A 22,301-nucleotide genomic window follows, 5' to 3' on the forward strand; every position below is an offset into this window, starting at 1 on the left:
TCTCATATTGAAAAACAAATAGTAACGCTTTCTCTATAGGTGTATTGAGAGAGACTAGTTTGAACACAAAATTGCTGTATTCACTGTACTTTCTTTTTTCAAGTTTTTCTTTTGGTTCAGCCTACAGTTAACCTCTGGCATGGTCACCAGCCCTCAAATTAGCTAATGCTCATCAACTGTCCAGTGCTTATTTTACTTAACTGTGGCTTGACTTTCGACACCGTACACTGTTCAGTTTTGTCTGACCACCGTGAAAAATGGTTTAACCTCATACACTTCTTCAGATCATATTTGTCAAACAGGACTCTGAGATGTTGGTGAAGTCTCTTCGTCTGTAGCCCCTCTGACCTGTGGTGTACCTCAAAGCTCCATCCTTGGCCCTCTGTTGTTGTTATATTTATATACTTCCACTAAGTCACATTATTAGTAAACACAACATTCATTATGTTTTATATGCAGATGACATACAGGGGCAGAGGGCACATTTTGACATTACAAATTAAAAAACATTAAAACCAAACTTCTGCCACAGTTTTAACATCCAATTAGGAGATGGGGTTCAGCTGGCGGATAAGAGGAGCTGCCTCGATACAAGTACATGTTGTGAAGAGGAACGCTGTGTCTACAACTGTGACTAATGTTACAGAGATACCCGCGGCCTTACAGTGCTAAATGACCATTGCTGGATACATAATCACATAATTGAATAGCTGCTATTTTCTTTTTCAGGACTTTCAAAGGGGAAATTTGAAACTGGTCTGTAATTATGAAATACATCAGAAGTACTGTGTTATATTTTGAGCAGGTGTTTAATTACCACTGCTTTAGAGGCAGAGGGCAGAGCAGAAAGGGGCATTAATAATAACGGAGTGGGTCCTAATATCTAGCAGGTACAATTTTAGTTGGATAACAGTTGAATAGGCATGGATAGAGTGATTTCTGTTTTTTTGGTTTTTAGTGATGAGTACTCGTTTTCTGAGGGTATCTAGGGAATATGCTGGTGGACTCAAAGAACTGGATATTCACAGATAAAGTCAATTTTGTGATTAAAGTTAAAAGATGGGTACACAGATCTGAACACAGAGAACAGTCCCTAAGTTGTTTTTACCACTGTGTCAACAATGAACTTACAGTGGCCTTTATCTTTGTTAATCAGTTATTTGAAATGGCTCTAGCATCTGAAAGCTCTTGCGTGTCGCTCATTAGGCTATTATTCCACATGTATCATCTGTAAACACAGGTGTTGGTTTGTTTAGATGACAGGTCTGTGTGAAATGAGATGTAATGGAGTGCAAATGAAGCCATTAGGATGAGCAGGGGTAAGTAAAGGTGTAAGAGCTTCAGGCAGGAGACCTGCCGAACTATCCAAACATCAATACAGTCTGTGCCGTCTCTATCAATCATATTAGTATGTTGACAAGGTTGTTCAAATTTGAACAGAACAAAATAATCATGAGATGAAGCTGGAGTTATGAATATTACATTAGAAACAATCATGTGGCCAATTTGTGGGTTTTTCTTTTTTGAGTGCAAATAAATTTCAAATGTTTTAATTAATCACAACCATTAAAAACCTGCGTTCAAATGTTCATCTGTAGGCTTGAAAGATGGCTCTGAAAAGTTTGTTTTCTGGCAGAGGAAGACACCTCGAGGAAGCTTTAATTCACCACAGTCACAATAGATTTTAATGGCAACCCACACAACCGGCTTCTATTCCCAACCTTCCTTTTGTTGCTTAAACCAAATCACAGATGGAGGTCAGGACTCTGATGTGATAGTCGTGCACTTTATAGAGCCCCAGCCACCTCCCTATGACTCTGATAATGCTGTAGTGGTTCATTCATTCAAAAAACATCGCCTCTGAACATAGTCCTCCAGGCTTATGGAGCTGAAAGGTGTTTTGAAATTCAACTGGAATGTATTTTGTTTTGTTGAGGTGTTGAGGTGTGTATGCTTCTGCCACCAAGTTTTGTCATTATGGGTGGGGTCACAGGTCTTACCTTTACGGGTCAGTTTTTGTTCTAATCAGTGCACGTGGGGAGAGGATTTGCAAATTTAAACCGAATCCAAAATGTAATCTCAAATCTAATCTCAGACTTTCATCTCTTTGCAGGAAATATTCCCATTCTGTTTGTCTAAAACTCTGTATGATTCCCTGAAGGGCAGAAATACAACAACATGCAAACACACACACATACACAGAGCCAAACACAGTGTACTTCTGAATTCCTCTCCCCACCAGCCCCCCCACAGTTTTCATACTTGGCGTAGAGACAAGCACACTACCCGTATTCATTTTATAAAGATGAAAACACAATCAATACAGTGAGCTGGGAATTGGAAGTCATTTTCATTAGAGCTGCTGAGAGTTGTGCAGTCATTACCAGCAGATAGCACAGGGGGCCCCGGCTGCAGGCAGCCATTTGTATTCTAGACGCCTGCCCTTCTTCTCTCCTTGCAGCCCCATCTTACCACTTTCGTCTATCTCTATCTTCCTTCTCCACATTCACTTTTACCCTTTTCACAACGTCCCATCTACCTATAGAAACTACTTTTTCTAGGTCATGTCTCTTATGCCATCTTAGGAAACAGCATATTTATTATTTATTTACATTTCATTTCATCTAGCGAACACTTGTAATAGACACGGCACTCTCTCTTTCAAGCAGTCCACCACAGCCATTAAACACACTTGTGGTTTGTTTGTTTGTTTTTGCTATTGAGCTCCAACTGCTATTTCATATTTTCTCTTCCCGGATTTTTCGCCTCATCTTTTTTTTTTCCTCCTCTCCTATTTGCTTGCTCCCTCCACACCAAATGTTTTCAAATGGAGGGAAACAAGTTAAAACACCACAACAAAATGCAACAAGAGAGACCATCAGCACAAACTCCGGGGAAATAACAGTAGCTGGCAGTGGCCATTGGAAGTTGCAGCAGCAAAATAGAGGTGTTTTGTCTTTTTCTTTTCTCTTCACCCTCTGTGACTCTGGGCTCTCTGAGCTCATTGTCATAAAAATGGAATCTGTCACCCCACTATAAACCTCAGTCAAGGTACAAAAAAGAACAAATACAGACGCTTGGTAGGCGCCCACCTACACAGCAACACTCATAAGTATACAAGCATAGAAAGCCTGTAATTTTAAGACAAAGCTGCCATACAGTTATTGTTGCCTTTCTCTGCTCTATTCTCTACCCTCTCTCTGCTCTACACAAAGAGAAGGATGTCATTTTATTATGTCTTGTTTTATATGTCCCAGCTTTCCTTGATTAGCTTTTTTTTCTCGTAAATAGCTGGTAGAAAGTTTATAAAAAGAAGGAGGTGACTTTGACTGGATTAAGGCCAGACTATATTTTTGGAGAACTAGTTATCTGTGAGAAAAGTGTTGTCACCCTAAAACATATGTGTACTGTATTAAGGGAATAAACCCTTATTTGATAATGATGGTATGTGGATATGCAGCAGTGCTGATCTAGAGAGAATTCTTCATGGTGCTTCAAAGACGAAGATGCTGGACATGTTTATACTCTACCAGCAGGATGGGTCTAAACATAGCAAAAACGACCCATATGTTGTTCATTTCATCCAATATTTCATCCAACTGTTTCTAGTTTGTTGTGTAATGAACATTGCATCCATTAGAGGCCACTACCAGTGCTTTAGACTTAGGTTTAGGCTTCCTCCTCTCCCTGAGATCTCACTGGTGCTCTGGTGTCTGTCTGCTTTTCAGGCCTCAACGGGTGAATTGGGTGAAGGTGGACGATGATGTGCCGTCCCATGCCGTCATTACTGGTGGTGATCTCTACATTGAAAACCTAAACAAGTCCTACAACGGAACCTACCGCTGCGTGGCATCCAATTCAGTGGGGGAGTCTTATGATGACTACATCCTCTATGTCTATGGTATGTCTGCTTTTCTTCCTCTCTCTCATTTGGTTTTTCTTACCCTTCCCTTCCTTCTAATGCACACTCTCCTCTATCTCACTTCTTTTTACACATGCCCCCTATGTGCAAAGGTTTAAACATTTATAGTGTATAGTATGGTGACCTTTTATACTTTATATACTGAGCAAGATGTGCAAGTATGTTTTTCAGTGAGTACTCCAAGTTATCTGGAAGATTGTCCCATGAAATTTAACACCAGAATCATTTAGATGTAGACTAATGAGAGATTTACAAGGCCAGTGAGTTGTTAGCACTGGCGCTCGTGGCTAGTACCTGTAGCATACTAAACACTCTATAATCCAAAGTATGCAGACTGACTTTTAAATCAGGACTCTGTTTCAGTAAAGGTGCAGTGTACTCTTAATCCCTCCCTGTTTCCCACTCCACTGTGGATGTGGCCAATACCAAAAGCTTGTCACTACACTTTGTTCACTTGACAGCGTTATCTTCCCTGTACCTTTATTCAGAAAAATGTGGTCCTAAGACCAGCGTTATCACAATGGAAAAAATGTAGGCAAACTGTTTTAGCCTTTGATAAGCCTTCAAACTCATTACTATTACTCATCCTCTCACCACTACCTGTAGCAGCACACCCACACCAAAGCAGCACGTTGTGATTTATTTCTAATGCAGGGCTATTTTCATTACCAAAGGGGACACCAACATCACGTCCTCAGGATTACTTCTTTCTCTCTCTGTGTTGTTTGGTTATTTTATTTTCAGATTTGAAGAGGAGTTTATATTCTGTCTTTGTCTTTTGTTTTTTAGGCTCAATATCTTAAGATTTGAAAACTTTTAGTTAGAAATGTCTTAAAATATTTAGACTGAGGGTGGGGACGTAAACTTAGTTTGATAAAATAATCAAATAAAACTGAAAATTTTGAAATATTAGCCACTTTTTTGTGGTGGCCAGTGATAAACTTTGGAGGTTACATGGGGCAATTTGGGTTTATGACCTCAACATTTCATAAATCCTGGCTGTGGCTCTGAACCTAAACATCCCAGCCAGGATTAAAACTACTGTTTCCAGAAGATGAATGTAGTTAACAATGAGACTGGGGCCTAGTTCACAGATACACAGGTATTTATTAAACCGGGGGTTTTCCTCCTTTGTTCTTGTTGAAAAACAGGCAGCGATGTAACCCTAACCATACAGCCATGTTGACCAATCAGAAACCTTGTTACTGGTTACAGGTCAGTTTTCAGTGCCCTAAAAGTTTGTGTGTTGACAAAAGACCAAGACCAAGAAGAAAAATCTACATTTTAAACCTGCAATACCTTTGTATTTGTGGACTAGGTCTGTGAGTAAAAAAAGGATTCAGTACATAGTTAGAGCTAAAAGTAAACCAGACTACATAAGCTCCATTGAGTCATTTGATTTAATTCTTAATGCATGGATCCATAGGTTATATAATAGTTACATTACATGCTGATGTAAGTCAACTCAACTCAAGTTAACTCAAGTTATCTAATGTATATATTCCAAAATTACAGATTTACCTCAAAGAGCTTTACAATCAGCATCTTTTCATAGATTCTCAATTCAGGTAAAAATGTTCTGGTTGGTGTCTGATGTTTTTTTTTTTTGTTTGTTTTTTTTTGCATGGACCAAAGCAGCAGCTGATGATTAATACATGTGTATTTTCTGTTGACCAACATGGCCTCCTCTCATAAATCTGGGTTAATCCTTTAACCTGCTTCCACTTACTTATGTCAGATTTCTTTTTTTCTGTGGCTTCCATGTTGAACTAGCATCCTCCTCTTTCTCTATGGAATTCTTTCATCCTCATAAGAATTATCTCAATATGCTTTTATACTGTTGATACCAATAACATTTTCTCCCTGAGCAGGGCATTAGACTCTAATGTGTTCATTTTCCCTGGCCAAAATTACTTCACTATCACTTTTGGTAGACCCTGAGCCCGCAGAGAAATTATTTGGCTGCTATTGTCAGAGGGAATTAGCTGAGTGAAAAGAGTAGTTTTTTATGTAGGGGGTGGAGGGGGGGTGCTCAGTGCCTAACGGACACCAGCTGAATGAATGTTATTTACAGCAGAGAGAGTTGATGTGCTAATGATGAGTGCAATAAAGCAACCAAGGTACTGTCACAGAACAGGAAACAGCTTATGCCACCTGCTATACTACAGCTGTTAGTTTAAACTAACAGTGTCAGTGTCTCTGTGTGTATATTGTGGGTTTATCTTTGTAAGAATCGGTTTGACAGATAGATCTTGTGGCTGAAGATGCATCGCAGTACCTGATAGATAAGAAATGATCTGCAAAAATCACACATTTTTATTACTCTCTAATCTAATCTAAAGACATGTTATATAGCACTGGCTGCATATGGATAGTCGTTAGGCGGGAATGGACTTCATCTACTAGATGTAGAGTATTGTTATTTTAGAATGTAGGATATTTACTGGTTAATAAGTATTGGCTATATAAAGTCTAAACTCCCTCTGATCCCTTCATTTTAAACCATTTTGCTCTGTGTATAGCCAGCTGTCAGAAATTTCCCACTGAGACATTTTGCAGGCGCACTGATCCTCTAAAGTGCTGCTGACAACTGCAATTGTTCTTCTGTGTTTTTCGTTCATACTGGGGTTGAAGACAAGCTGTCCAAATCCTGTCCAAACCTCCCTGTCACAACAGGTCCACACTGACAACCTCTCTCCACAGATATTATACAAAATAGCCACAGGACATTACACATTATATTTTAGGAAAGCAGGAAAACTATGATGCAAGTGATATTTTTTTAACACCGAGGTGGTTAAAGCTACATGAACCCCTCACAGCATATGAGCAAAACAAAAAGATATTGACTTAGACTGGGTTTTCAGGGCAAAGACAACCTCACTGTAACATCCTAACTCATGCCATTTACATCTAACATACACTGATCAACAATTTCCCCAAATTCTGGTCAAGATGCATCACTGCACTGGTCATGAGGCAAAAGACCAAGTTGGCATCGCCATATATTGTACATAATGGAAAAGACAACACTTGATTCTTAGTTCAATATCACTGTGTTGGAGGACATAGCTGTGTGTCATCTTTAGTGTGTTAATTAGAACAATGGCAGAATGAATCCTCTCGGCCCACGGTTTGGCTGAGCTGTGAACAGATCATGGACGTATTATGGGAACTGGATACTACACTCCAAAATGGCTCCCATTTATTCCTTTTCATTTTGCTAATTCGGCGAATGAGCCAAATAAATGTTCTCTCCTGATTTTTCATCATAGTGCTTCCTTGTTGTACGGTCCACTGCACATGTCTCTGTTAACAGCGAGATGACGTCACTTACATGAAAATGATATTTCTACGCTCTGCAAAGTTTTGGCTTTAATTTGGAACATTTGGAAAAATACAGGTGGATTTTTCAGTTGCTGTAGTGTAGTTTGCTACTGGGGTAAAATGGCTGATACAAGATTGTCTCCCTGTGCTGTGTGTTTATTACATCAATGAAACTGACACACCAGTGGCTTTTCTTGGACCTGTATTGTTAGATTACCACCCATAGCCATGGTTCAAGATTAAGAATGAGGGTTAAAAGCAAGATGAGATTTAAGTCTTGGGTAATTGTTAAATGAATGGTTGCAAGTTACTATGGTACAACAAAGGTGTGTGTGTGTGTGTGTGTATGCAAATGTTTAATCAGATTAATTACAGCACACATTAAAAAGATCAGTAAGAGTGACCCTTTTCTTTACACTGTCTTCATTGCTTACAGTTAGGTGATCCATGAAGTAAGGATTTTCTGGTAATTGTAGCAGGTTATTTGTACATCTGTCTCCCCAGGCATTAACAACAACACCCTGTGGTGTGGGCTGCATGTTACCCCTCTCTCATCTACCCACACATCCCCCCGCAGAGAGAGAAAGACAAAGATAAACACAGTAATGCAACACGTGGGCAACTAAAAGCCTTGTGCCACCCCACCCCCCCCATCCAAAAACAACCACCATTAAAACCACAGAAGGCCTCCATCCTTTTAGAGCTAGTCTTTTGATGACTTTGATGTGTCCGTGGTCCCCACACCACTAATGTCTACTGTAATTCAACAGCAAATCATGCCGAACCTTCGCCTTGCTAATGGGAAGACAGGATGTTGTGGCTGAGCTGTCAGAAGCTGATTCTCAAATTATGTTCCAGACCCCCCTCCACCACACACACACAATCACACAGACCACCTCCTGCTCCTATACTTACACCACCATAAATGCACCTCTGCAGTGGACCATTTACCTAAACAGAGGCTGCGAGGAGGGCATGTATCTAGACACAGACACACTCCCTAAAAGAATATCAGACAAGCAGTATGTACAGTGGTAATATATAACATCTGGTTTTCATTACAGCAACATCTCAGACAAGTGAGTCTGACAGCCTGAGTTTTGTTCTTGGGGTGCTTTCACTCCTAATGTGTTCAGTTGAAATGAACTCTGGTGTGTTTGCCAGTTTTGTTCCATTTGTTTTAGCTGGTAGAAGAGCTGTCAGTCCAACCATGGTGTGGACTAAACCACCAGATAGTAACTACCTGCCAGTCTCTGGTGGGGTTCATTTGAGGTGTTAAAGCAAAATGGACCAAACACAAGATTGTATGATAGTGGATATATTATGTTAGAATGAATTCAAAAACTAAACTATTATTAAAATGCATTAGCTGATTGTTAAGAAAGCAACCCCAAGTTCTGTAAAAAGGGTGTACGTCTTGCACTTATACAACATCATTTGGTAACCATGGTAACTCGTATGGGTGTCATCATGTGAGTGCAGGGATTTTTGAAATGTAGCAACCACACAATAACTATGCTCCTGTAGCAATGCAGTACAAAATGCCTCCTTTTTATTCAGCACAATTTATGATAAATGAGGTCCCAGTACAGTCTGAACTAACTCCTAATCAATTATTTCTTAATAGAACAAAAAAAAAAAAACATATGCATAGGAAGCAGAGTGCAGTACAGCCTGTTTTCACTCTCCAGAATCTGATTTCCCCACATGTGTCCATCTTACAAATCTTGGTTCTTCATAATAAATCAGTGTGAACATGAACAGCTCAGAGATAGAGTGAAAAGACAGTGAGGCATCCTGTTTTTCTTTAGCTCAGACCAAACAAACCGAGCACCCGTTGATTATCTAAAGTGAATTAAAGAGCTTCGTGAAAAATAAAGACACATTAGTTGTAGGCTTAAAATGTTAACCATGATACCTCCAGGCTGTTTTAGAAACGTATTTCTAGATCAAATGCAGCAAGTGAGGAGGGGTAGAATCTAATAATGATAAAGAAGACTGTATTGTCTTAGAATTTACAGTAATACCCCCAAAGCTAAGATGAAAAAAACAAAAGTGCTAACTTTTAATTTGAAAAAATATCAACACAAGTTCCCAAACTGTACATTAGAGCTCTGTAACTTAATGATAAAGTCTGCGTGGCACCTCCACCCCCAACAGTCCCCCTGCTTGACAGCCAGAACAAATGCAGCCATGGCCGGCATCTTCTCTAATACATCTGATTCCCGAGTATTGTGACCCTAAGTGATGGAGAGCACCGTGAGCCCGGCTGACACTAACAATGTTAACAGCAAAAAGAATGCAGTCTGTACTGCTCTAGCTCTCACTGCTGCTCTTACTTCACAGGGTAAGAAAACACAACCATCAGGGTTTTCCTCTCACAGTCGAGTGAGACCCAGCGCCAAGGGGTTTTAAGTTGTTTACAGGCTGCCGCTTACCCAATAACCAAGTTCTCTCCCTCCCTGCTCCTTCACCAGCGCAGGCTTTTATTGCACACTAGCAGCATGTTTAGTGACCATGTTGCTCTCAGTCATCTTCCTGCTTACTTAACACTTCTGCTCCATTAAAACACATGTGAGTTTCTTCAGAAATCACTGCTCTTTAAGTGGCATCCAGCTTGTCTTCCAGAGGTGCAAAGTGTCCTGAAACATCCCTCTTGTAAGTGCTCTAAGTTTGCTGAAATTACACTTGAGTGGAAGGGAAATTGCTGGTGTATAATGTTATGAGGAGGAAATGTAATTCATCACTTCCAAGACAGATTTGCTGCAAGGTTTTGAATCCTGTTAGTGTGTTATTAAGACATTTTAAAGACTTGGATTATTCAGCTGATGTTCTTCTACTATGTATCATTTTTTCTTTTTATTTGATTCACTCTTAATTGCACATTTCACCATATAATTATAAATTCTGTCCAAATAATCCACACCAAAATACATTTAATCTTTTTTTTTTCACATACAGTACATCAAATTTTTAACATGTAAAGATTCCAAAATAACCTAAAATGGTGAAATGGTGGTGAGATATACTTGAAGCTTAACCACAACTTACTTTACCAGAAGCCAACAGATAGAAAGTCTCAAATTATTTTAGATTTATTCCTGTTTTAGCTCTTTTATAACTTCTTTTTGGAATGATAAAATCAAAGGCAAGAGTTCAAAGACACACAACAGGACCAATATTTTATGCCCTTTCACAATATTATCATCCACAAATGTCACTTAAAGTCAATGTCAAGTTAATATGTAAAGCCTTTAATCACAGTAAGAGTGTCAGGGCTTCACTGGTTCAAATTAGACAGGGAATAAAGACACTGCCTTACAGGGGCAAGAGAAAGCTCACAAACTCACCCTCTGACAGATAAAATATAGGTTACCCTTCCAGGGATAACAGGCACTAAATAGTATGACAAAACAGCAAATCAGTGACACAGTTAGGTAGCGTAGCAGGAAAAGAGAGTTATAAAAAAGTGTAAATACATAAAAGTGAAAAGGAGGGGTCACAGTATTACATAAGGTCACGTCTAACAGATGTTCAAATCACACAGTTTTTATTTTGTTTAAATGTCTAATAGGACCATTTCAACTAACCTTACTGTTAGTTCCCACCACAGATTAGCATTTAGCATTTAATATTTGACAGTCCAGAGTCATGTGGGTTAGGTTAATTGGTGACTCTAAACTCTAAATTGCACGTAGGTGTGAATGTGACCGTGAATGGTTGTTTGTCTCTGTGATAGACTGGCGACCGATCCGGGGTGTACCCACCTCTCATGCTGTGTCAGCTGGGATTGGCTCCAGCCCCCGCGACCCCTCGAAGGACAAGTTGTATAGCCACTGGGTGGATGGATGGATATTTAAAGGGACAGAGTAGAGTTGCTATATATCCGTTTCTCTGTGCTAGTGCTAGTTTTTTTTTTGTTTTGTTTTTTTACAGTTTCATATTGTTTGCTGTGATTACCGCCGCTATGCACGTGTAGGGTGTTTCTCTCATCCGGTACTCACGTGGAGTTCTTTAACGCACCAGGCTGAGCAGGAATGATTCCTGTCAGGCTGTGTCTCGGAGCTTCCTGCGATCCCACTCCATTCGTTCAGACTAGAAACACTGATTCATAAGCCTCATCAGTAAACAAGGCCCGGTGACTCAGCGGGAGGAAAAACACATTCTGCCTGTCACATTTGAAAGTCAATGAGCTCCAGCGTTCTTTGATACATTGCAGCGGCTATCCACAAAAAAAGGGGGGGAAATGTAGTGTACATTCAAACAATATCACCAGTCTTTCTTTTAATCTTTTCTTTGTTAATGTTAACTTTTTAATGAGCTGTTGACACTGATGATCCCAAACATCTGCTGGACCCTCACAGTTCATGATGGGATAAAACCAATTAGACAGCACCACCCCCGAGCTGGAGTTTGTTGGCTCTCGAGCATGTGTGAAACTCATCAGCACAAGCTTCATCTGCCAGCTGACTTCCCGATGGATCATTTCTCCCCGCCTTTGTCTCCACATTGGTCTGTACAGCCTTTTGTATTGTCAAGGTTGTCTTTAAAAGAACTGGATTGTTGATAGATTAAAAACACACTGTACATCAGCAGAGTGTGAATACTGATCCAGATCACCTGAAGGCCAAAATTAGCATTTTTAAAGTTGCTTCAGGCGGAGTTCTGAGGGGCTACACGGTCTTCTCTGCCTTGTGTTTGAATTACTTGATTCACTTTTCTTGAAGTGTTTAAAAAAGATGATTTTCTAAACCAACAACTGTGAGCAGACCTTTGTAGTTACTATGAACATCTTCTGCCCTCAGGGAAGAATGATATACAACCTCTGTGCCTTTAGGGAACACTTTACAAACAACAGGATGACTTTTGTTATCTCTTTAATGTAACTTTGAGACTTACACATTTTCAATTTGCTTTTATTTCATAGTGAAAATACATTTGCCTGAAACATCAAGAATTACTGTCTACTACATTCAGCACACCAGTAATTCAAGTTTTGAATGTGTTATCTACAGTAGGTTGCTAGTGGCATTCAATTTGAAGGATAAGGCTGGTGCTGGTGTCTTTATGTATTTTTCCCAAAGTCAACAAACCACACAACCCCCCCCCAAAAAAAAATGTATTGGTTCATCCTTCAATACTTAACGACCTGACTGTGGTTCCCCAAGCCCATTAATCATATCATGCACAAGAATCTTTGGCACTCAACTGTGTAGTTTTCACTTTAATAGGCTCCTAAAATACTTGGTCACTGTAGTTTTACTCAGAACAGGGGTAAACAGTTCATTTATTCGGGACAGTTTTCAGCCACAGATTAATACAATTTTGATACACTCATGAGAATTTCCGGCAGCAGGACGGTGTGTGTGGAATTACCTCAAAATAAACCCCAGTGGCTGTATTCATGGTAATGAAGGAGATGTCATGCAGTGCAACACTGTGACTCATTGATGTGATTTTATTTATTTTTTATTTTTTACACCAATAGAGGTCTTTGGTACAGAGGATTAAGATCTAACAGGCTTTGGCTACACGGACAATATTTGTCAACAGGATCAATTCATTGTTGTTTTGGTCGTTTCATGGGATTTGTTACAAAGACAAAGAATATCATCGCCCTCATACTTAACAGGATTTTTTCTCAATCATGACAAAACACCACTAGATTCCTGTCCACTGTGGTTTGGACCAGCTAATAACTGGAATTTTGTAGCTTTAACTGCTTGTTAAGATTAGACAGAAATTCATTATGCGAACAAATGGATTTAATTTCATCTGACATACTGTAAAGTATATATTTTTTTAACACTTACTGCCATTTTGGCAACATCCTGCCATAAAGAAACACATTGTCATTCATGCCAAGCACTTGAAACCAGGCCCAGCCAATATCATTCAATGGCGGAGCCACTGTGCCAGAAAATTCAAGACCTGCTGTTCTGAAAGCACACTGGTAACTCTAATGCTGTCTTTTTATTTTTCATTTTAAAAGAAAAACATTTTTCCACATGTTCTCCATCTAAAAAGGTGAAACGTTGATTCATAAAATAGAAATTAAAAATCTAAAATTTGAGAATGAGTGTGCAGCTTCCGTCTTCACTGTACTTTACCTTGTTGTCTACCTCACTAGAATAGGTGTGTATTTTCCTACAGGTGCTTATGTTTTGAATCAAAACTGAGGCAAGAAAAGAAACTGGTAGCAGTTTAAAACTGCAAATGCTGATATGGTCACAAACACCATCTACAGACAAGGGAAGTAAAAGCTGCAGGAAATGAGTGTTACAGCTGCAACTTGTTCTTTCTACTCAGGTGAAAATGCAACATAGATGGACACAGTGTTTGTAACTAGTTAAAACAGCACCTCTTCTGTCTCCTTGAATTTCCTTTCCTCACCTCCTTATAACACCTTATTTCATTAGACTAGCCTTTCTCCTTATCGACAGCCAGAAATTACTTATTTTTTCAGCACCTTTTAATAACCCCAACAGGTTTTTTTCAGTCCTTTCCAAGGCAATCAGAGCAGCATGGGAGGTTTCTAACCAAGCAGCACTGCCAGCGGCTTCATATCAGTGCAGCCCTGCCACTTCAACAAGGAAAATGTCACTTTTGATATCTCCCCCTGGTCATTGTCAGGGTGGGGAGTCTAACCCAGCTAATGAAGTAAAAAGGGAAAAGCTGTGGGCGGAAAAATGGACCCAGCTTGATGCTTTTCATTTAATCTTTTATTTTTTATTTTTGTATATTACTTCCTTCCCTCTGTCTTTGTGCACAGCCATTTATTGTGTCATTATGTTTGAAGTTTATACATCAAATTTGAGTTTTTTGGTATACTCACCAACTTTGTACTCTTCTCCTTGGAGATATTAAGAATGCACAGACACGTTTGTTTGTCAAGATAGCTCGCTGCATAACAATGACAGCGTAAGTACAACACCAGCACGTGTTACTCATTAGACGTTTAATCACTTCTAACAACCATGTGCTTGCTAGCATTGTATTTCGTGTCATGGTGTGTAGCCTGTGAATAGACATAAAAGAGAAGAGCTGCCAACAAGATCTTTGATCAGCTTAGTTGGTCTCAGACAAGATGATGTGTTGCAGTGTCATCGCTGTGTGTACAGTATTTAATGCACTGCCATCCAGCTAATTCATCAAAAAGTCTGCAGCAGACCTTTAACACACACACACACACGGTGATACACACTGAGCTGCTGGCCATATATCAAACAGTGATACCATCGCTTCACAGTGACTTTACTTTATCTTCATGGTTTTTTATACTCATTTGTTTCCCCCCCTGTGTTTGTCATGTATTTGTCCTCTCATCCAGATGCTCCCACCACCACCCCTATACCCACCACAGCCACCACCACCACCACCATCATCACCACCACCATCTCCTACCCCGAAGCCAATCAAGGTACAGTATCACCCTCACACAACCTGTTTATCTGTATGTGTATGTGTGTGTGTGTGTGTGTGTGTGTGTGTGTGTGTGTGTGTGTGTGCGCTCCCTTACCCACAGCGAAGCCCCAAATCACTCCATATATCTCCATCTTCATGATATGGTGGCAGTCATATCAGCATGCATGTTTCTTTTACCCATGGGTTAAGGTCACCCAGTTTGTCATTTACCATTTTTTAAAAGCTTTGACAGTCGATTCCAAGTGCTATCATCGTTTTACGAGTAGAAATGAATGGCTGGGGCCACAGCAGGTATTCACATACTATATTTACAAACCAGTTTGTCCAAAGAAAGCTGGTTTTCTTCAGTGCTTGAACTGATGAAGACTGATGAAGTGGATATTGTGTTGATATTATTTTCTCATAAATACTGATTCTAGGTCAATGAAATTCCATACTCCCAAATAGTCCAGTGTTTTGGGAAATGTCTTTCTGAGGGTGAGATGTAAAGATTGATGTAAATGTCTTATTATGAATTTAAGATGGAGCCAATTAGTTTCCCTTGCTTGCGGTTTTAATGTTCTCATGTCTCTCTCAGACAAACTACTCCTACATCAGTGAAGAAAGTTCACCTCAAGATGTAAATGTTTGCACCTGAATCCTTATTTGACTTTAACATTTTTGTTTAACATACACAAATGAAATGCACAAAGGTTCTATAAAATATTGGTTAACATGGGGGATGAAAATAGACTTTGGTGGAATTTATGCAGCCTCATGTATCACAGTCAGGAATTATGAGTAATTACAGCGCTCCACGGCACAAAATGATATGCCCCCACGAGTTTTACTGTTTTTCAAAAGTGTGTGTGCATGTGTGTAGGTGTGCACAGTCGATAGGATTGAGAGGACAACTAGTAGGCCTAGGTTTATTTCATGTTGTCTGGTTGTCAGAGCAGCCTCTCTGAGCAACCCGCTGGCCCGTCAATACTGTTTATTCACTGCTTTGTTCCCAAATATCCTTTCACAGCAGGGTTTCAAAACAGGCCTGGTGCACAATAATGTGTCGTAAAAAGATTTAGTTTTCCCTATCAAACTGAAAAACATTAATTACAGTTGTGAATAGCAGCGTGACAGTGAAGTGTGATATCACCTGTACTGGCATGATGGGAAAACCTAAAGCAAACTAATAACTAAAGGGGCTGCACATGATGGAACATGGATAATGGATGCTCTGTGATAATTGTATGATATTGTATTTCTACAACATTGACTCACTGGAGACACAAGAATTGCCTTTTATATGAAACACATCTCTTGTTCATAAAAAAGAAAAAAAGTCAATTATAGATCATAGGTGCAGTGTGGGACGAGGCTAACAGTTTGGGTTAATAATAACCGAACACAAGCTCTTGAAAATTAGGCCCTTTAGAAATAAACAAATTTTATCTCACTCTTTCAGGAACACAACTCGGGGCTATTGTGAGTGTAAATCTCCAAAGGGTGCAGATAGAAAACATCACTTTATGCCTCGACTCAGAAATCAGCCTGAGCTCCAAATGCAATCAAAGCCTCTCTGACAGACCGCTCAATTGGAACAAATCTCACGAGGCTGGCAGAAATCACAGGCATTGTGCTTGATTATGCCATCTGATTGGATTAAAGAGAATACCTATCTATGCAGGCTGATTGATAGCCCCTTTGCCTCAGATCAAGGAGTGTAGAGTCTGCACAGGCCTGGTCTGATTATAGCTATCCTGACTGATCCATGCTGAGATCTCTGCTGATTTGCAAAATGATCACACTTATTTCTAATGTGCCTGCTGAGAATAATAGTTACTTTATAGGTAAATAACAATACTAAAGATGTATATTTGATAAAGACTACTTGCACTTAAATTAGTGAATGAATGAAAGTGAAGGTGTGCAACTTTAAAAAGAAGAAATAACACAGTATTTTCTTACAAAGAAAAAGTTGAATTCATGAGCAGTAAATTGTGCCTTTGCTCAATTCAGCTGGTAACATGGGTTCTGCTGCTGTATCCATAGTTGGTCTGGTTTGACCAGTAGCCTGCTGTGGCATAGTCAATGATGGACAGAAGGCGGAGGCATACAACTATGAGGAAGTAATTCTAGTTTGTTCTTGCACTATATACAGCATGTACCACTCTACTCACTCTGAGCCAGGTTGCTTTGTGATTGTGTCTTCAAAGCAAAACAAGAGAATCGTTGGAAATGAGGGGGAACTCATTGTACCATTATCCTGTCCCATCATTGTGTGGCATTGTAACGTCTGCATTCGAGTCACATAATGACATCTGTTATCATTTGTCTCTGTTGTTTCTGATTTAGCAAAACCCAACGTGAAATTTGTGCAAAACTGCATTTGAAAGTTTGTCTTTCAGCATAACATTCTACTGCTGCCTCCACATTTCATGACAGAGGAAAAAATTTAAATTGAACTCATCAAATTTTTTGAAAAATGGAAATGCAGCAATGTCTTTAAAAAGTCCAAAAGGGCAAGAGACAGAAGCAGTCGGTTTTCCACCTGCTTGTGTTTTCTTCCCCACTGGATGAGAAACTTGCAGCAATGTCTTAGTGTTCCCAGATATCAGCAATTACTTTGGTAAGCACAGTATTATCATAACCAATATAAATGATTGCCAGGATGATTATTCTCTAACTCTCACTGCTAAGTCTGATATAAAACTATTTCAAATGCTTGAGTCTGGAAGTTCATTCTTGACCTTGAGAACAGTTTGAGACAAAATAACTTCAAGTCCAAGTTGACTCACTAGGTTGTTGGAGCTTTCGGCAGTATCTCACAGTCTCGGTTGGCGAATGAAGGTGGCTTGTGTGTCATCACATGACCTACAAGTGGAACCTCGGCCACAAAAGAACATGGTCGTGTGTAATAATATCTCTGTTTTTAGAGACTCTGCTGTCTACCCTACTTCAGACCACCTGCACATTTCATGACAGAGTAAGATTAAAATAATTCAACAAAAATAAAATGCTGAGGAAATCACAACCTAGGGGTTTTTTGCTGAAATACAGGAGAATTGTAATATACGACAGTCTCTGCAGTTAAAAATAACTACAGTGTATTGGCAAGTTATTTCAGTCCCCTGAGAACAGGACTTATGTGTGCTCCACCTGATAAAGCAAACCTCACGTCTTCAGTACCAATATTTTCAGGTTGAAACAACCCACTTACAGTTTCTGCCAGATGTCCTCTCTTTGCTTCCAACTATCAGGGGCATTCTGTTATTACTGTGTATATAGATTGAAGGCAGCAGACTCATATGGCCATAATACGCTCTGCCATTTGATTTCATTTACCCACAGTGTGCCACACAGATCAGAGACCCACTGCCAAATGAATCTATCAGAGTAGGACTGAGGGTTTTTTTTTTTTTTTTTATCAATTTCCCATTAGAGGGACAGAATAGAGCACTTTAAAAAATCTATTAGAGCCCCAACACATGGCTCTTAAGTGCTTGGCAGGGTTTAGAAAGTGACATGGGGAAATGACTAAATTGCTATTTTCATGACTAAATAAATTTGTGCTGACCAACTCAAGTAATTGGGACATATTATTAATTTCTATTCACAGTCACCTGACATTTTTATATTTCTCCAAACACCTTTCAGGAGCTAAATATTCATTTTCTCCTTCTTTGGTATCCTCTGTTTCTTTTCCCATGTGCTTGGCTGCTCATATTCTTTCTTTTTTTTGCCATTTCTATGTCAGTGTGGAAGACACATTTTCCTTGAAAGGCAACATTTTGTGCTGCACTCTCTCCTCAGGGGTAGCAGTCTATTATCTTTTTAGTGGTAGTCAGGGCCAACAGGAGGTCTTTTGTGAACCACGAGCCGACCCCAAAAGTACAAATTCTCTGCTGTCGTGGTAGAGATTCAACATTCATCCTCCCACACATTTTATATCTGTCACCATATCGCCTCTCTCCTCCATCAACACAACATGGCTAATCGTTCGCTAATTCAACACACCACCGAATGAACAATGCCACTTAATCCCTGAGTAAAAAAATGATAATAAATGTGTATCTTGTGCAAATAAAACAATCAGACAGCAGGCTGGCATTACCTTTAATTGATGAAAGACCATAAATGGTGCTGACCACCAATTGATTTAACCCACGCTCTAGACAGCACAATAAAACAGGTAAGGGAAGGGAAGAGAAACAAATATCCATTAGATTTGTCAGCATCTTAAATTATATCAACACCATCTGGTGAAGTGACTTAAAGATTTTATGGATTTAGATGGGCCTCCACTTCACATTCTCCTGTCTAACACATGCACACAGCGTGCCAGATAATGTGTAATATTGTCCCCACTTTGCTCTGTTTGGTTCCCTGTCCATTTTAAAATTGGAGCCAGCCAGCTATAACTAATTTGATTAAGGTCAATAGCAACACAATAACTGCCGTCATGTGACATACAGCCCTAAGAGAGCATCAATGATATTATAGCACTCAGCATCATGGAAAACACTAGTCTGGAGCCCAACACATCTTCTTAATGTGGAAGTATATTGTCTGCTGGAGGTATTACTGTGCTACGCAATGGCCAAAAGGAGATGAAGCTCATAAAGCAGGACCAGGAGGCACACAATATTTGAAAAGTAGCAGCAGTAAAGACAGATTTGCAACAATTCAACTCAGTATTTACACATACACTCATATTCACACTACATTACAGCTGCTACACTGCAAACTGTGTTCAGATAACTGCTGGATTGTGCATATTCAGCCAAAACCCATTTCTGGCTAAATGAAGAGATGGTTTCATCTCTTGGTCCAGTCAAACATGTGGGTTAGTTTACTCAGTTTCAAAGATAAAAGATACAGAGTACTGTATATCTGTATATCTGATACTCTAACACAGTCTGGAATTGTTTTTTCTGTCTTCAAACTAGTCAATAGTTATGTCTATAACTGTGAGCAGCTCTGTGAGGCTGTGGTGCACAGCAGTGATTTTAATTAATGATTAGTATGGTAAACATCGTGATCACATCAACATGCTAATGTGCTCGCAGAGTTTACCATGTTCACCATTTTAGATTAGCATGCTAGCATCTTAATGTTTGCTAATTAGCATTCAACACAAAGCACAGCTGAGGCTGATGGAAATGCCATTCATTTTGCAGGTATGTGGTCTGAAACCAAGGTTTTGGACAAATGAAAACTTCAGGGGATCAACAAAGTCATTACATGGTGTTCAATCCAAACGTTATCAAGACATGTCACTAAAAAAACAAAATGTTGAACTAGTGGTGGCACTAGAGGACTCACCAAAGTCTTCAGGATTCATCCTCTAGGGTCCATGTATGTCTGTACAGAACCTCATGGAAATCCATCCAGTCATTGCTGAGATATTTGTGAACCGACGTGATGTTGCCATCCAATCTATTATATTAGTTTGTTGCAGAGTTTCTTTCAGTGTTAAAGTGACTAAAAACAGCCATCAGTATTTGTTGCTGTAGTTTCTCTGGACTCAGAAACAGAGTTTCTTCCTGGGTTTACTGTTTTGCACCAACATTCATCAGTTCTTACAAGGAGAAATGTATTGTTGAAAAGAAAGAGATACAGTTTCTCTATCAACAGAGCTCTGTGGGGGATTTCTGGAAAACTCTGGAAAATATAGGAAATCACAAACTAAAACCAGAGTACAGAAGGCAGGTCGAAAAAAGTGGATCCAACAAAAAAGTAATCTAGCAGCCAGCGGGGACACCCAGCAGTCTGTTGGCATTTTCAGTACCGCAGGGTTCCACCTAATGCATTTCTGCCAGTATAATTATGATTGACATGCAGTTATCTCTGCATGTTGAGCTGGATGTCATGTCACAGTGAGTCTCCAAAGGGCTCATGGGAAGTGTGGTAACTAGTCGTGGAGCTGTGTCCACATCATGTCTGTGAATGTCAGTGAGGACACTGCCCATGTCTCTGACCTGTGAAGTCAGAGATGGTTGATGAGGAGGAGGCTGCTCAGAAATGTACAGGCAATCACTCAGCAGCAGACATACTGAATGGTCCCACAAGGCTGCCACCCACAGTGTGATGAGGTTTAGCAGGCCACTTTCTGTTGACTGAGGCTTACAGGGGGACAGAGGCTTCATTCAACATTTTTGAACCAGTGAACACTAGTACTTTACTGTCTTCAAGAGGCAGGCAGAGATATAACAAAGAAGGTCATTGTTTTCCTCTGAGATGTTTTGCCTCAGAGCAAGATCATAGATCATGTGGTTGCTGGACTGCTCTGTTGAATGTTAAAGTTCATCAAATTAAAAATCCACTCCACTCAGCCATTTCCCCATTATCTCTTAATATATATAAGCTGCATTCTTGTCTGTACTCTGCATGGATCTGAGAAATGTCATCAGTCATGGCTCAAGTGCTGTCCTAATTCCTCTGCACCAAGTCCTCATTTAGTCAAAGTGTGGTTCAAATGACCTTAAATGTTGTTTCTCTGACAACTATTTAACTGAGAATGCTGTCGGATTCATCACTTGGATCAGTCCTACTTAAAAATTTGATTTGACCCTTTTGGAGAGATGAGCTGTTCACAGTCTGAGCATTTCAACCATAAATCATTATTCGATCTCAAAATAAACTTAGGTCTCAGCGTCAAACGTCTGATATTTGTTACCTGTAAAGTGGTTTGATTAAAGGTGAGTGTAAGTCAGATAACACTGACTTGCCTTGCTGCCTCTGCGTACTTTTGGCTCCTTTTATATACAGATGTTTCCACACATTAATATAAAATTAGTTAATATATAGTAATGGAAATTAACAGAGGCAGTATAGTATTATATTTGATTTGGCTTTATTGTAAATTTACATTGCAGTGAGGATAACAGGTGCACAGTGTGTGTTCAGGTGTAGAATCTTTAGATAGAAAAATCGGTCCTTGGTCTTTATGTCAAGAACCCTGTTCTGTCTCACCGAATGTCAACATAATTAACACGCAACTGTAAATATCACACAGTATTGATAACTGGTCAACATTAACTGGTTACACTGAAGCCATATCAAGTAAATCAGTTTGCTGCAAACATTTCATATTGTGTATCTCCTAATTATCATGGAAAGCAAAGTAATTCCACTGATTTGTAAAAATGTCACCGTGTGATCTTTATTACCATATCACATAAACACCAACGCAGCGCTTCTGTCTATGGTGGGATCCTGTAATGAGCATCCAACAAGCTGATTGGGCACATTTTTATTGATAATTTGTATTGAACTTGGCAAAAGTTGCCAAGGTGAGCTAATCGTGTTTGAAATGAGCTTACTGTGTGCCATCATCAAGCCTGAGTTAAGGCCAAATTTCTTGCAAACTTACTAATCTTGTTTTGAGCTACAAGCAGTCGCAGCAGCAAATTAGAATAAAAACATCCCAAAATAACAGAAAAATTAATTCTGTCGATAATGCTGTTTTTACTGAGGTGTACTTTAACCAAATATACAAATTGTCAGTCTACTGACTGGCCTGTGGCATCATTTAGCACTGACATGTCTCAACTACTCACTCATTGTAGAGAAATGGGTCCTCAGAGGCCCAGTGCATTTTCTCATGACTCTGCTGAAACAGAAGGCCAAGGAAATGCAAGGAACACTA

The 22,301-nt window shown here is 39.5% G+C and overlaps 1 protein-coding gene across 9 annotated transcripts in view; it reads left to right on the plus strand.

The window, feature by feature from the left end:
* The window catches only part of cadm1a (cell adhesion molecule 1a), a 333,568-nt gene that overhangs the window by 280,267 nt on the left and 31,000 nt on the right, over positions 1–22,301 (plus strand). For 7 of the 9 annotated variants that reach the window (XM_018689297.2, XM_018689298.2, XM_051078413.1 and 4 more), the window contains 2 exons: positions 3,729–3,901; positions 14,580–14,669. In XM_018689297.2, coding sequence (XP_018544813.1) covers positions 3,729–3,901; positions 14,580–14,669 — 263 coding nt within the window. The remainder of the gene's footprint in view (positions 1–3,728; positions 3,902–14,579; positions 14,670–22,301) is intronic. The other 2 variants (XM_051078414.1, XM_018689296.2) reach the window with 1 other exon arrangement.

Source organism: Lates calcarifer, linkage group LG20, assembly GCF_001640805.2.
Source record: "Lates calcarifer isolate ASB-BC8 linkage group LG20, TLL_Latcal_v3, whole genome shotgun sequence".
NCBI classification, from domain to species: domain Eukaryota; kingdom Metazoa; phylum Chordata; class Actinopteri; family Centropomidae; genus Lates; species Lates calcarifer.